This window comes from Xyrauchen texanus, chromosome 14 (assembly GCF_025860055.1).
Source record: "Xyrauchen texanus isolate HMW12.3.18 chromosome 14, RBS_HiC_50CHRs, whole genome shotgun sequence".
NCBI lineage: Eukaryota > Metazoa > Chordata > Actinopteri > Cypriniformes > Catostomidae > Xyrauchen > Xyrauchen texanus.
The window spans coordinates 10778051-10794925 of NC_068289.1; the positions used below are offsets into that span (position 1 = coordinate 10778051).

The 16875-nt window shown below is 35.1% G+C and overlaps 1 protein-coding gene across 3 annotated transcripts; it reads left to right on the top strand.

The window, feature by feature from the left end:
• The first annotated feature begins 1452 nt into the window (after positions 1 to 1452).
• Positions 1453 to 16635, top strand: LOC127655224 (dnaJ homolog subfamily B member 6-like). 3 transcript variants are annotated; one of them, XR_007972024.1, is made up of 12 exons: positions 1455 to 1737; positions 2410 to 2502; positions 3770 to 3879; positions 3973 to 4026; positions 4122 to 4238; positions 6307 to 6396; positions 10093 to 10210; positions 10501 to 10571; positions 11018 to 11278; positions 14819 to 14880; positions 15190 to 15324; positions 15776 to 16635. XR_007972024.1 is itself a non-coding variant. In XM_052142900.1 (11 exons), the coding sequence occupies exons 2-10, from the start codon at positions 2438 to 2440 to the stop codon at positions 14845 to 14847; spliced, it is 915 nt and encodes a 304-aa protein (XP_051998860.1). In that variant the 5' UTR covers positions 1455 to 1737; positions 2410 to 2437; the 3' UTR covers positions 14848 to 14880; positions 15190 to 15762. The 3 variants fall into 3 exon arrangements, 2 of the variants coding, with proteins under 2 accessions (XP_051998859.1, XP_051998860.1); XM_052142900.1 differs by lacking the exon at positions 15776 to 16635 and having other exon boundaries at positions 15190 to 15762; XM_052142899.1 differs by lacking the exons at positions 14819 to 14880; positions 15190 to 15324; positions 15776 to 16635 and having other exon boundaries at positions 1453 to 1737; positions 11018 to 14812.
• The last annotated feature ends 240 nt before the right edge of the window (positions 16636 to 16875 follow it).

The following is a 16875-nucleotide window of genomic DNA, read 5'->3' on the forward strand; positions in this document are numbered from 1 at the left end:
AAACAACTTTACAACTCAAATAAGTTTAATAAGTTTTAACAGAAGATTTAATGCAACTGATTTAAAAATAGAAGCTTCACATTTCTGTTTAAACCCTCCAAACATTTTCCTAATTCACTTTCATTGTAAGAGTCTCATTGAAATCCAGAATTTTGATTTTATTAACGAAAAGGAAGAAACGATTCAAACTTTCTGTGGCAAACAACATTATGCTACATATGTACTCGATTTTGCTTAACTTGTATTGAACCCGGAACATTCCTTTAAGCTGGGATAGAAGAAAATATTTTAACACAGAAAAAGTTACATAGTTCAACTTTAATATTGCTTAATTTTTATTTAGTGCCTAATTAGGAGGATAAACATTTTGTTGAGGACATACAGTATCAAAGCAGACGGAAATTCAAAAACAAACAAATCACAAATAAAACAACAAGAGGCGCATACAGAAAAAAAAAAATATCCATGTGAACTTGAGACAAAGTCGTGCTCTATGATGCAAGAAAAGGGTGGTATTCTGCAGGCAGACGATCAGGTCTGGGTCTTCCTGGGATGTCCTTGTCACACATGAATCAGGAATGATGGACTAATTTTAAAAGCAAGTTATAACATAAGTCAACAGACCATACAAAAAAGGCTACAAAGAGGAATACACTGAGAACTCTACAAATGTTAAAGATTGTGTCAGCTATTCTTAATGAAAGCTCAATATGCAGAGACAAAAGTGGACTACGTGGGACAGGATCTTAAACCAAATCAAATGTCCAGGTAAGACAAAAGTAAAAACAGAGAAGAAATAATATATATATATATATATATATATATATATATATATATATATATATATATATATATATATATATATATATATATATATATATATATATATATATATTTATTTATTTATTTTTAAAGAGAGACGAGCAAATATTCATCAGGCAGAAAAAGGGAAAGACAACTAGGATGAAGACAGAGTTGTCTACTGCAGTTAGGACACCAGAGGATAAATGTATTGTGGAAAAAGTTGACGTTTTTTTCTTTGAGGATATTTGTTATTGTTAGGCCATACAGGGATTATAAATGATGTTACTTTGTTATACCACCAGGGGGCAATGTAGCTATTGCATGTGTACAGAACTACACTACAGTTTATTTTTTTATCCTTTCTCCTCATTCTCTGTCATACAGGCCTAGGGACCACTTTCACATGAATAATTACCGAATAATCAATTCCCAATGTTTAGAATCAAGTTAAAATAAATAAATGTATAGTAGATTATCATATGTATGTCACGCTAACAAGATGTGCTTTACATATTTCAATGTTAAAGGCAGCTCATTCTCAAAAGAAAACACATTTAGTCAGACTGAACAGTTCACATGGCTTCTTCTGGGAAGTAGTGGGCGGGGCCTGAGACGTAGACAAACACTGGCATGTTCTAGAGCCGTCCTGTTTTTTTTTAACGGCCGCTCAGCTGATCGTGACGTACCGTATTCACAGCAGACGGCAGAAGGACATACAGATATAGAAGTTGTGTCTCAATTACACGCTGAAGTAATGAAGCACGGTGTGCCAACGGTAAGCGGGGGAATCTAACGGAATGCTTATGTTGAAAGAGCGTCAGTTCCTTTGACCCACGTCTTGGGACGGACTGTGTTCCAGTGACTTCACCGAAATATCGCAGCCCTGTTTACAGAGGCACGGCTCCTCCTGGGTGGATAAACTTCTAAAAAAATGTAAGTGTTTTAATTGGGGTGGAACGCTACAACGCGGCCATTGACATTGCTGAATGATCTCTAAAATACTGTATTTATATGCAGTTGTCGTGTGTGTTTCTATGGGATGGTGATAAGGCATGCTTAAGTAGCACCGCAGCTGTCAGTGGCCTTAAGGCTCACACATAAATCGCTTTTTAAGTTTGGGCTTGAAATAACATCACATTGTGTCCGGTTTCCAGAGAGTTCCAGACATGGGCAGGCCAGACTCCAGGGAAATACCAGTCTATATTCAGTCAGTCAGGCAGGCCAAGTCCAGCAGTTTGTGATAAACTGTCACCATCAGAAACAGTTAGAATTAAATAATTAGTGTATTTGTCAAGTTAAACATTCTGCCTTTGTAGAGCCTACAACTTAAAAATAGTTAACAGTTATTTCTTTACATTAGTATTATATAACAAAAATTAGCTGTGTCTCAGATTCATGATTCAACACACTGCTTGGCCTGCATGGCATTGCCCAAGTTGTTGTTATGTTTGGTGTCGTGGCAGTTGATTTGAAGGATCACACATGCCTTCTCCTGTGAACATGACTGTAACTGACATGAAAATCACAAATGTTTCTGAAACAGTTTAAAATGAGTTGGTGACTCATTTTGATGCTTTTTAATCATTTCACTTTCACAATTGTTAGTAACAGGTGCACTGAGCTAAAGGGCGCAATGGTGGATTATTATGATGTTCTGGGAGTGTCACGAAATGCTTCTCCGGACGACGTCAAGAAAGCGTAAGTTAAAACCCCCTTAACAGTGATTTGCCATATGGGAAAGCTTTGGCATTGTTATGATTGAATGTTACTAAATGTATCTGTACCAACGTATGCAAGTAAAGACTACATGGTTTAAAACCAAGAGTGGCTCAACAGACTATGAAGCATATTACTTGTTAAATGCATACCTCGGGTCTTTACTGACCCCATTCCACCTCCTGTACCTCATCCATTTTTTAGAGTTATGCCCCCACATTTTTTGTATTCCTCAACCTTCTTTCTTCTGAATAGTGTAACAAACAAAAAAATTATATATATATTTGAAGTGCTTAATTTTTTTTATAACTGCTTGATTATGTGTACGTGCAAGACTCTATATATTCAATAGTGTTTTTTTGCTCTTCTGTAAATCACATTTTTTTGGATAATTTCATTTTTATATAAGTTGTGATATATAAAATCACAGGACATGTATTTCTTTGTTTATTACAAGACAAATTAGTACTTAATCACATTGATTTTCTGTGTGACAATGGCTAATTATCAGTATTCTATTAATGTGCACACATACTGTATATATTATATTATACATGATTGATTGATTGATTTACATTTGACACTGTTATTTAGCAAAGGAAGTAAACTATATCAAGTTTAACACATGAACAGTATGATATGACTATTGTCATTTGGATGTGCTACTGAAAAGTTGTGCATCAATTTAAACTCAATAAGTGCTTGGAAAAATAATTATGTGTAGCTTATATATCTTATTTGTTATGTGTAGCTCAATATATGTTTGACAGCTGTTGCCTCATTAAATTTCTGTGTGTAAGTAATGAATACTGTTCTAGATTTGTTGCTTTATCTCCTTGGTGTATGAAAAATGAAACAAAAAATGTATCCATATTAATCCAAATAATTCCATTATTTTCTAATTTTCTTGAAAATGTTTTGAAAATGTGACACTATCTGGGCATTTTGTAGATCAATTTGTGATAGATATAAGTGCTGGGTTTCTAAAAACCTGAGTATATACGTAATAATATTTGGCAAAACATCCATGTATTTAAGGGTTAAATTAAGAATATTTATAACACCATGTCATGAATTCTTTAATCTAATATCTTCAGTAAAGGACAGAATTACTTACCTATGTAGCATTTATTAGCAATTTTCCAATGAGTCTGGTCCATGGCAACATTTCTGTTTGCTTTGAAATGAAGTACACTGATCAGGCTACCTAGACTGTTGAGATGCAGTTTATTTATGTACATGTATACAGTTACAGGAAATTGGCTCTACGGTGGCACCCTGACAAGAACCCAGACAACAAGGAGGAGGCAGAGAGAAAATTCAAGGAGATAGCAGAGGCCTATGAAGTTCTTTCAGACAGTAAGATATCAGATATTTTAGCTTAAAGGTATTTTACTTGTGAGAAAGTGGATTACACTGGGTCTTACACTGTTGTGTTTTGGCATTTCCAAGAAAGCAAACGGGAAGCTTATGACAGATACGGTAGATCCGACATGCCAACCTCGGGTGAGTAAATCTTCACAGTGCTTGATACTGTCTTATTGCTATATGAGTTTATGTCAGGTCTCGAAGCTATTTTGATTTTTACATCTGTCTCCCAGGCTCTGGTAGCTCTTCATTTCCTGATGACTTCCCAGGATTCACCTTCACATTCCGCAGCCCAGATGAGGTTTTTCGAGAGTTCTTTGGAGGGCAGGACCCATTCGCTGACTTTTTTGGTGGGTGCTCATTGACTTGGTCTGTAGATATGCTTCTTGTTGGCCTGATCTTGAACCTCTCATAGATTGGTATCATAGAGTGTTTTCCTTGTGTAAATGCCTTTGCGCACCAAATGCGAATTTTCGCCACGATTAACATTTTGAAAAGAAACAATGGATACCTATGAAGCCTAAAATGAAAATTTGCTCGCTGACAAAGATTTGTTGTTGTTGTTGTTGTTTATTTTCTTCACTTTTTTCTTCATTTTTTTCAATACCCTGACCAAAAAAATATGAGCTTTGGATCACATATCAGGAGCTGCTGCAGTTACTAAAACAACGCAACATGTGGCGGTAATGCACAGAAAGCTGATTTGACCATCAACGTTAAATGCTAAAGTAACTCGAGGAAGAAATCCTGAACCAGCAGTGAGGATGTGTATTTAATTTGCATCAAATGCCTTAAAAAACAAAAACGAACATATTATACAGGCTTTTAAAATATAAATGATATTGCTGCTTCACTGTCTTTCATCCCCTTTAAAACAAATTCTCTTATCTTATGGTGATTGTCTTCATAATGAATTCCATATTGCTCTATTTTTTTACTTTTCACTTAATCTTATGTGAGCTCACTTATATCTCTAATTATGGATGCAAATTTGGGCACATTCTTTAACAAACTAACCACCAGTATCAACCTTATTAATTGGTTAACCAATAAGCCGTAATTCAAACAAATGACCATACAAGGCAGATTTGAATATTTAGCAATAGTTATTACATCAAACTTTGAATGAACAACCGTATATCAAAAACGTGATTATGTTGGTATGGATTTATGCTTTTTTGTTTGCATTATATAGAATCATGGAGCATTTAGTTGACATCACGTTTAATTCATAACATGCAGGGTTTTGAGCAAATCTACGGTATAATACAAGTAGATGTACATGGAAATAATATACAATCTGTATTGTTCCTATTGATATCTTGTTTTAACCAGTCATATAAATTCTTCTACACTCTATTCTTTCTAATTACCCCTCAGACTGTGTAAACATGATAGTGTTGTCAGTAAACATGTCTAGCATGTTAACTGAAATCATTTGTGAAGTATCTTAAATGTTTTCTTTCTCGTTGAGCAAATCAACAACAAACACATCATCACTGCTGAAGCTTATAGAGAGATCTTGCTTTCTTGTCTTTCGTATTGTGTTTCCATGGTTGTTTACTATTGAACTTGTAAAGTAGTTATTCTCATTTGTGATGGGAAAATGGCAGACCAGCTGAAAGGTGCTTTGCACCACCTACTGTCTGGGGTAAAAATTATTGTTGAATAGTGCCACCTATTGTAAAGGCGTGAATGTGTTAACACTGTTCATTCACCTCGTTTTTAATGTGAAAGGGACATTAATCCAAGTAGGTATAGCTGCAGGCCAGAGGTCTCCAAATGGGGGTGGAATCTACAGAAGGGCAGAGTTACTCCAAAAGGGGGTTGTGCCAACTCCAAAAGGGTGCGTCACTTTTTCCACTCTCGGTTAAGATTAGGGAAAGGGTTAAGTAGGGGCTCTCTATATCTTTGCTGGCTGTTTGGAGCTCCCACCCCTTTTTGGAGCTCTGCCTGCATTACATCCTTCTCCATTAGTTGGTGATTTGTTTCACATTATCTAATCGTCGCTGGTGTGCAAAGGCTTTAAGCATTTTCCCTTCCACCCAAACTGCAATACAAAAGCAAAATGCAGAAACTTCACTACTAATGCTGAGTAAAAAAGCTTAACAGATTTTTGATTGTTCAGCCAAATGTGTTGTACATACATGCATAGTAATGTACTGCTTAGATATGAGCATGAATCTGACAATAGTTGAGCTTTAGTTCAAATGATAGATCATACTCTAGTCTAGACTCTTAAGAGACCCACAATAAAACTATTGTGATAAAATGTGTAGTTACTAAGTTTTGCCTTTGCATGGCAGTATAGTCCTCACAAGCTCATCACATTCTACCATCATCTCTGCTTCAGTGTCTCACTTGCATTACCCACTTTAACCCTTTCTCATTCTCTATCTCCTCCCACCTTCCCATTAGATGATTTCCCATTTGGTGGGATGCATAGTGGGTTTCACAGCTCCTCCAGGCTTGGGCCCAGTCGCTTCTTCTCATTTCCCACAGCAAATGGTTTGTATTTTAAACTGTTCTTCTCACTGGTCTGCATTATGGGTATCTTGGTCTCTATTTGCATATAATCCCAGATTAAGACTTACTTCAGATGAACTTTGCTTTAAATCCATTATATCTTGTTTGAACCAAGAATCCAAAAGGGGGATGAAAATGACTAGGGCTGTGTAAAAATATAGATTTTCCAATTTATCTCGTTCTTTGTTTGAACGATCTCAATATCGATTCTTAAATCCCAAGATCAATCTTTCACTTTATGTGGCAACCCCCTATAAAGCAAGTAAACCCCTCGCATGTGCAACTAAATCTCCCGCTATGTGACAAAAAATGTCCATGATTAGCCACTGGCTAGTAAATGTTCAGATTTCACTCAGTGATTGAGTAGTATAGTGGAGAAGAAGTTATTAGCACAGAGGTCCTTTCACTGCATGTTGAGAATAAATGTTTGGTTTCACTCATTCTGTGTGTCCAAAGATGAGATCCACAGATCCATATGTCATTTAATAATGTCTCTTTTAATACCCTTTCTGTTTTTTTACAGTCAGTTTTTGATTAAAAATGAAAATATAATTCTAATCAAACATTAAAGTATTGTTTCCAAACCTTTTTTCAACATCCTTTGAGTATTTACAAAATCCCAAAAAGGTGTGGGTGGTGGGTGGGGTAGGTTAAAACTTGTAATACTCAAAAGTATTAACAACAATCTCATCTAAATCAATGCTCTCCAGTTTAAAGTTGACAAAATGCACAGAAAATGTACAGATGAAATCTTGAAAGAGGGGACCTTACTGCTAGATCAGTTATGATGTTTATTGAAAATGTATAATAATATGTACACTGGCAGCCGAACGTTTGGAATAATGTACAGATTTTGCTGTTTCAGAAGGATATTGGTACTTTAATTCACAAAAGTGGCATTCAACTGATCACAAAGTAAAGTTAGGACATTACTGATGTAAAAAAAACAGCACCATCACTATTTAGAATCAAATAGTTTTTTTATTATTATTTTATTTGAGCAAATCTAGACAGGCCCCATTTCCAACAGCCATCACTCCAACACCTTATCCTTGAGTAGTCATGCTAAATTGCTAATTTGTTTCTAGAAAATCACTTGCCATTATATCAAACACAGTTGAAAGCTATTTAGTTTGTTAAATGAAGTGTTTGTTTTGCCACAGTATGCAATAGACTGGCATGTCTTAAGGTCAATATTAGGTCAAAAATGGCAAAAAAGAAACCGTTTCTCTAGAAAGTCATCAGTCAATCATTGTTTTGAGGAGTGAAGTCTTTACAATGCTTGAAATTGCCAAAAAATAAATAAATGAAGATTTCATACAAAGGTGTACACTACTGTCTTAAAAGACAAAGGACAACTGGCTCTATCAAGGACAGAAGGAGATGTGGAAGACTAGATGTACTAAACAAGAGGATTAGTACATCAGAATCTCTAGTTTAAGAGATAGTTGTATAAATGTATAAAAGTAATGAGAAGAATTCTGTCTTATGGGAAGAATTGCAAAGAAAAAGCCATTATTGAAACAAAAAGTTAGAGTGGGCAAAGAAACACCGACATTAGACAACAGATAATTGGAAAAGAGTGTTATGGATCTTAACCCCATTAAGCTTCTGTGTGATCAGCTAGACTTTAATGTGCGCGAGACGTGCCCGACTAGACAGTCACATCTATAGCAAGTGCTACAGGAAATGTGGGGTGAAATGTCACCCGAGTATCTGGACAAAGCTGTCATTGCTGCACGTGGAGGATTTTTCTGTTCTGAAAGTTCTGGTGAAATGTTTTTTTTAATTTTAATAGTAAATTATCACATTATTAATGTCCTGTCTATACATTGTGATCAGTTGAATGCCACTTTAGTGAATACAATTACCAATTTATTTCCATAAGAGCAAAATCTGTACATTATTAAAGACTTTTGGCCACCAGTGTATACGAAAGATATGTAAGATAGATAATAAGATGACATAAAAAAAAATGAGGCAGGTATATTATTATGCAGGAGTAGATACTTTAAATCTTTTAATAACAAACACGTGAGTGGAACAAAAAATAAAGCTTAACATCTTAAACAAACCACAATGTAACACTTCAACTTACAATGAAACACTTTAAGAACTGACAGGAATGAACAAAACAGGAGAGTATTTATACAAACAAAGGCCGATGATGAAATGGAGTACAGGTGATGATGATAAGGAACAGCGGAAAATGATGAGGGCTGTGAATTCTGGGAATTGTAGTCCCGGGGGAAATTATATTTTATGTAAATTATTAAACGGGCCTAGTTATTATTCAAATGACTAATTCACAAGGCAGAGAAAATACCTGTACAGGGGCTGTATTCACAAAATGTTCTTAAGAAGAAAATTCTTTGTAACTACCCTTTTCTTCTTAATTTCTAATTTAAGACAAAAGTTATATAAGAATATTTTGCATTTCTGAAAAAGGCTTCTTAAGAAAGTTCTTATCTTTTTTCTTAAGATTAAAAAACTTAAGAAGCATTAAAATTTAACTTGAAATTTTTCTTTAAAATCATTGTAAATAACAGCTTAAAGTTAGGAAATCCTCACAGTTGTCTTAAATCCTAAAAGGTAAGATGTTTAATCAATTTACTGGATTCTTTAAAATGTGCAAGTTCTATCATGTTGAATCTGGTCGCAATTGTCTGTTTACATAGAAATGTGATTTGAGACCAAAACACATTTTGTGTTTAATCTTATTTTTATTTTCAGCTTGTAAACAATGTAAATGTTATCACCAAATTATAACAATACATGTTGTTTTGAATCTTCTAAATGTGGTGACCAATCATGCTAATTCAAATGGATGTGCTGCATATAGCACTCTCTCTCTCTGCAATCTTTAGGGTTCATAGAAACATAATAATTATATAATTAGAAAGCTGAGACTTTATTTTTCACCCACCATCCACATCCCTATCGGAGTTGTTGGGCCACCCTTTCCCATTTACCTGCCTTTTAATTTCCAACTTGATATAATTATCAAGCTTTCCAAGGAGAAATTTTTCCTTGCAGTGATGTCCTCAAAAATAACCTCTTCTCTACAAAAGTATTTGTTTTTTTTCTTATCCTCCATGTAAAATAAAAAAATTATCAAATGGTTACCAGCAAGTCAATTCTCCTATAGTGTCATTAAACTAACACATCTCAAGCACTTTACATAAAAAATCACGAGGTGCTTGCTACAAAAAAAAAAAAAAAAGCTTAATAGATACATTTATCATTATGATTTACCAGCGTTTTTTCTTAAGAATAGTATGTATGCAGCATAATATATGCATTTTTTGACATTAATTGATGGAATAGATGGAACTGAACTAACCATAAGCCTAAGCTATAATGTGACCAATTTGATGTAAAACTAATGATAAAATATAATTTGTAAAATTTATATTTTTTAATTGTACCTAGGAGGGTTGCCTAGAATGTTCCTTTATATTTAAGTGCATTAGCTGAGAGAGAATTGTACTGTACCTCTATGAATCGACATCAAATCCAATTGAAATTGAAAACAGATCCAACCGGGAGCTTGTGAATCAGAATTGAATCGGGAAATCTGTATCAATACCTAACCCTAAAAATTAAATTGATAAGGACACTGCTATATCATTTTAAATTCATTAAGAGCTGCATTTGTTTTCTCTCTGACACCAACAGTTGACTTCACCTCCTTCTCTTCTTCAATGGGAGGGATGGGCAGCATGGGAGGGGCAAACTTCAAGTCTGTTTCTACTTCTACCCGCGTTGTCAATGGAAAACGTATCACCACAAAAAAGTCGGTTTGCCTCTTTGTATACTGATTAAGTTTACTTTTACACTTGTTCCATATGCAGTGTAATTCAACAATGCAAAACACTGTCTTTATTTGAAATAATCTCAACCCACTGAAATATGACAATGCACTATGTCAATTTTTTTTGTTTGTTTGTTTTTTGGATGATTATGTAATGGGCAATTCAATGCAGTTGATGTAGAATACATCATCAACATTTGCCATACTGCAAAAGCTAGCCTACAAAAAGTAAAGTTCTTTGATATAGTTTAACTTCATTGTGTTAAACACAGGGTCAGAGAAAATGGACAGGAGAGAACTGAGGTTGAGGAGGACGGGGTTTTGAAATCCATTCTCATTAATGGTAATATTTGTTACATATCTTTTATTAATAACATGCTAGTAGATTTAGGAAGGGGAGACTGGGGGTGAAAGTAACAGTCGGCAGTTGTAACACTAAATTTCTTCTATCACAATCAAGTTAGAGTGATAAAACGTATACAGCACATGCTCTGTAAAGTTCTATCTGTGATGAAGGAAGAACAAGTGTGATCATTTCGTTTTAAGAGACTTTTGTTTTATCGAGTTGTAACACACCAACATCTTGTATTAAATCAATATGACAATAGAGTCTTTCTCACTATATTTTAATGGCACTATAACTGTTGGCACATAAATATGTTTTCTAAAAATGTTACAGTTGCCCCCAGCCTTCCCTATTTCATGACATTTTACACCAGCCTCTTGATTCGCTAATAACTACAACATTTATTCAAATGATCTGACATTCAGCTGTGTTTGTGTTTGCAGGTGTGGAGGATGAGATGGCTTTAGCTTTAGAACTAAGTCGTAGAGAGCAGTCAGGTCAGCCTTCCAGACGGCCCCAACAACCACTGCTTCGCCCTTCCAGCAACAGCTCTCCAAACCCTGCCCTGCGCTCCTACAGTGCTGCCCCTTTCTATAACTGCCCCAATGCCAGCCAAGATGAGGACGACGAAGACCTACAGATGGCGCTGGCCTACAGCTTGTCGGAGATGGAGGCCCAGCAGCGGGCAGACGACATGATCTCAGGTGCTGAGGGAGGGAGGGTGAAGCGACCAGGGGGTGGTGGTGGCAGTGAATGTGGGAATGGGAGGGGTGCCACTAAGAAAAACAAATCTGAGAGGGCTGGGACAGATGATTCAGCACTCAGCTCCCCCTCTTCTCCAGAGGATAGAGTAGCAGAAAAGGGGCTGGATAAGGGATCCGAATATTTTTATCAAGAGGGTGTTGTTGTAAAGGAGAATGAAAAAACAGTGGCTAATGGGACTAATATGATAAAAAAGAGGAGGAAGTGTCAGTGTGTGGTCTGTTAGTAAGAGTGTTTAGAATAATCCTGCTTGTTGAACATGTTATGTTAGTGTGTTGGCCCTATGTTTATTTGATGTGTTTTTGATCCTTCATGAAGTGTTGGACTGTGCCTTGACATAAAGCTCTCTGTTTCTTGTGGCAGGGCTTATGGCATTGCACAAGGATGAATGTGCTGATTTTGTATATTTTTGCATTACAGTATAAACAACAGGTGCCAAAATGTGTTTATTCACCACAAAGAAGGCCAGAGGATACACACTAAAAATGTAAAAATTAAAGGTGCGGTATGCACCATTGTTTTTGGAACCATGCATAAAATGTCCCTACTACCTGACATTGCTCTAAGAAAACACACATCTCTGTGACAGCCTTTAGCTCAGTCAAATCAGCTAAAAAGCAATATTAGCTATATTACTATTAGCAAATCCGAAAATGCCAGCCATATGCCAACCAGTCAGAAATGCTCTCTGCTTTTTTAATTGTTTTTCTCACTCAGGATTTGCTAATATCGTGTTGGTTAACATGGTTTTGGAGGTTGGGGGTTTAAAGAGAATGTGTGTACCTGCACTTGAGATTAGCACACTTACATGTGCAAGGATCATTTATATGTGATAAACAGGGTCCAACTTCACCCAATAATAGTCAATAATACTAAAAAGAGCTAAAACCTCTATGAATTCTTGGTAACTAATTTTAGTTTCTTTTGACCAAGGTATTTACTACAACCTCAATTCTTGATCATTTGAATTATTTACACTTCAAATCATAATTTTATGGATTTTTAAGTCAATGAAGTTGAAGGAACTTGACATGCAACTCACAATTATTAATTTACTTTATGTGTCCCTCTGAGTTCACCTTATAATTTTATATTTTATGTTACAATTATTAATGCATATTAAATACGTTTTTGAGTAGAATAAATACATTTTCATGTTATGGTTGTTGAGACAACTAATCATTTTGTGATAAGGATTTATTGACATTGAAATAACTAAAAACTATTGTGTTTTGAATGATGTTGCATCCATGCTTCTAGGTGTCAGTGTAAACATTTCTGATTGCACCTTTGAAGTTAGCAAAATGGTTGAAGTTAGCAAAACAGCTTTTAAATCCACTATTAGATATGACATTTGGCTGCCAAATGAAGAGACAGTAAATGCTCTTCCCTTAAATTCTCATTTTTTATAAAATTGCAGCTGAGGAAGTTAGAGTGTTTCAGTTTATGCTTAGCTGCCTATTTGGCATCTCATTCCCAAATACCTTACAATTAATGGTTTCAACAGAACAAGTTTTCAAGTTCATCAATGTTTTTAAAAGGATTTCAGGGACTCTGTCTGGTAATTTTGATGCTAGCTGCAGATACATCAATACACAAATGATTATTGTAATGGTTTCTTCTAGAACAGAGGTTATCTGATTCTTTGTAGTGACTAAGGCTCTCCATTAATCTGGATTTATTTGAAAACGGCGTTTGCGTTTTCGAAGCACACTCCATCCACACTGCTGTTTTCAAACATTTTCCAAACGTCACTCATCCACACTGAAATGTATGGAAACTCTTAAATTCCCTTACTGCACAAGCGAAAAATCACCGTTCCATGTACGGTCTGAAACGCAATTGTTCTCGTGCTCCGTCTGGATAGCAATTTTGAGTAAACTTCTCAATGCAATGAGAAGGTTGTACAAAGTAACATATATCTTTAACAATGCTATCAAAGTGAATAGCAGGCACAACAATGCCACTACAACATGGGCCACCATCTTGATTGTTGCAGTTGAATGGATCACACGACTTCTTCACATGACAACAATTTTATCATCGATTTCAGATATTTTCATTTCCCATTCACACTACATCGTGAAGATGGCATTTTCAAATTTATCCACTTGGGAAGCCTTTTCGCTGCCAAAAATTGCTGTCTCAGTGTGGACAGAAGGCCAAAACATAGAGAAAAAGATTTTATGGATGTGGCCTAAGTGTCTAAGTGTCTGGATGCTTTCTGGTTCTTTGCTGCATTTCTCATATTCATTCCTGTTGAACGTGATAGGTATACAGTATTTTATGAGATGAATGGTAAAGATTTTTTTTTAAAAGACACCACTATCAAATTATTCCCCCATTACTTTGAAAGAAGTTATAAACTTTTGCACAAAAAGACCAATATAATCACACTGTCTTTGAAGGCTAGTGCAGTACGTAATGGCCTGTAAATGATGTAGATACAGTACATAGTTTTCTTAATTTATTTGCTAAAATAACAGTGACAATGACACTCATCTCTAGTTTTATATGCATCAAATTGTTCAGTATTATTAATGGTTTGTGGCTTTTTTAGGATAAGAATGCATGGCTGTGGTTGCCAGTGCCATATATTATGTGCCAGCTCGTTTGCAAAACATGTTTACCAGAGAAGCACATTTTACTTATTATTATTTGTCTGTGTGGTTTCTTTCATAATAGCCAGCAACTGCGTAATGTGAAATGAACAATCAAAACCTCAATAAATAAAAAAAAATTCTGCTTAAAAAAACACTAGACAAAGCACAAACAGTTAGAATGTTATGCTATGCGAATGTTTATCAAATACGTTATTTTGTATAATTATAGAAATTGCAAAGCAAAAACGAGTTACAAAATTATTTGCTCTTATGTTTAAAAATGTTATGTGAGATGACAATTATGAGTATCCTAATTCAGAGGGATTCATTTTGGTGCTCTGAAAGTGATATTTATAAATGATTTAATTTATTTCAAATGCTGTTTCAATCATTGTTAACCTGAAGTTGTTGATGCTAATATGAGAAACAATAAACTGAAATAAATCAGTTTTGGTCATAAGCATTCATTTTTAGAACATAGAAAGTATTTTTGATGGACTGCAAACGTTTGTTAATTTGCATCCTTCTACATTGAGACTCAACTCATGATATTTTTGTCCACTTTACCTGATAATGAGTGAACTTTTTTTGCCTTTAATTCTAAATCTCTATGTAGTATTGTCATGGGATTTGTAACTTGCAAGATGCAAAAGGTTGAATTCCTGTCTTAAGTGATCAAGAGACCTAATTGTAGCTGCAATCCAATTTTCAAGTCTAGCTATATGCACTAAAAGCATCCCATTCATATTTTTCAGAGATTTTTTGTTGTTGTTAGTACCGCACATTTATGTAATCTTTCCCACTCATGGATTTTATTTGTGCATTAGCATTTAATATATATTTGTCTTTTTGCCTGACTCATTTTCCCTGCTGTTACAGAGTCCGACTTCCAGGCCTTCACAGGCTGACCTATGGCTGTGGCCTCTTCTTACCCCCCAGAGGTAAAACATAGTGTAGACCTCTCTGCAGCCCTCTTCATGAACTTTAGCATAGTTTTCAGACTTTTCTCCCCACTTTCCAATAGTAAAGCAGAACTCATTGTTTATTAAAAATGTCTGTGTAATTATCCGATTGTTGCCTGTCCCTGCTGTAAAACATGCCGTGTTCCAGTAAGGAAAATATCAAACTCTGTATAATCAGAGTCTATTTTAATTTGTGCAAAATAAATACCATTAGTAGGCACTACTGTAGACTCAAACTTACAAACAATCCTCATAATAATACTTGATTCATCCATCTGCCCTTAACAGGTGAAGCGTTCCCTGGTGCTCTGCTATTGCTTTTTGCCTCTCTGTCTCTCTCTCTCTCTCTCTGCCTGGCACACCTGCTGCTCAGACCCTTTTCAAAGTTTTATTTGGAAAAGCCCCAGGCAACACTACATAAAGGTCAATAATGTACATGTTATGATGTTTGTGTGTTTGTGTATGAATGTGTGTTCAGCCTTAGAGAGGGAAGACTGGATTTTTTTTTTTTTTAAACGTATTATATATTTATGGCCTGCACTGATCAGAAATAGTGGCTAATGTTTTATGGTCAAAATTATTCAATATCATTTTTAATAATTATGAATGAAACAATGAATGTGTAGCAGCACTATATTTAAGAATTTAAAATCTTCATAATTTATCATGATAAAGATTTATTATTTATTCAGAAAGGTTTCCTGTGTTTTATTTAAAATCTCTGCATTTGATATTTTTTCTGCAAGTCTTCTAATAATATACTACAGTGGCAAGAAAAAGAATGTGAAGCCTTTGGAATTATCCCATTCACATTGCTGTGGAAAAAGTAAGTGAACCCTAGGATTTAATAACTTTCCGATCCTCCTTTTGGCAGCAAAAACCTCAACCAAGTGTTTCCAGTAGCTGCTCATTAAACCTGCACAACGTTCAGAGGGAATTTTGGACCATTCTTCCTTACAGAACTGCTTCAGCTCAGCCATATTCTTAGGATTTCTGGGTGAACAGCTCTCTTGAGGTCATTCCACAGCATCTCTATTGGGTTAAGATCATGGCTCTGACTGGGCCACTCCAAAAGGATTTTTGAATTTTCTTTTTTTGAAGCCATTCTGTAGAGGATTTGCTTCAAATTTTAAGGTCATTGTTATCTTTCATCACCCAACTTCTACTGAGCTTCAGCTGGCACACAGCCACCCTGACATTATCATGTAGGACATCTTGATAAACTTTGGAATAAATGTTTCCTTCGATGATGGCAAGCAAAGCAGCCTCAAATCATGATGCTCCCTCCACCATATTTCAGCGTTAGGATGATGTTTTCATGCTTTCACTAACAATGTGCTGTTGTTCTTCACAAACAATTCAACCTTAGTTTCATCAGTGCACAAAACATTTTCCCAGAGTGTCAAGGTGGTCTCTGACAAACTTCAGGTGCACAGCAATGATTTTTTTTGGAAAGCAGTGGCTTCCTTATGCCTGTTTAATATTTTCTGTACTGTAGACTCATGAAGAGTTGGGCTGCAACCAATGATTATTTAGAAAATCGACTAATCTAACAATTATTAGAATGATTATTCAACTATTCTATTATTGCAGTGATTAATCATTAGCTTTTAACCGACTATTCAGCTTGTGCCCTGAATTAAACGTTGTATTAAACGTGCTTTCTAACAATAAAGTGGACAACATCATCTTTTAAAAATACCCCTAAATGATATTCACTGAATTAAAGGGAAAAAAAAAATTTTTTTGTTAAGTTTAATTCAGTAAAAAAATCACAACAAAAAATCCTGTTATCATCAAGTGTTTTTGTTTTGTTTTCCATTTAAAATTGTCTAAAAAAAAATTACATATACAAATATTTTAAAATATCTAAAGATCCTTAGAAAAACATGCATTCACCTGAGAAGCAACATAAACGATATTTAGACTTGCTTTAAGAGACAAATATAAGTGTATTTTGTATACGTGTGTATT

Bases quoted from the DNA above. Each gene is read 5' to 3' on its own strand.
- LOC127655224 (XM_052142899.1), top strand. From the start codon at position 2,438: ATGGTGGATTATTATGATGTTCTGGGAGTGTCACGAAATGCTTCTCCG. The intron at 4,027-4,121 runs GTGAGTAAATCT...TCTGTCTCCCAG, and splicing joins ATCCGACATGCCAACCTCGG to GCTCTGGTAGCTCTTCATTT. The intron at 4,239-6,306 runs GTGGGTGCTCAT...CCTTCCCATTAG, and splicing joins CCCATTCGCTGACTTTTTTG to ATGATTTCCCATTTGGTGGG.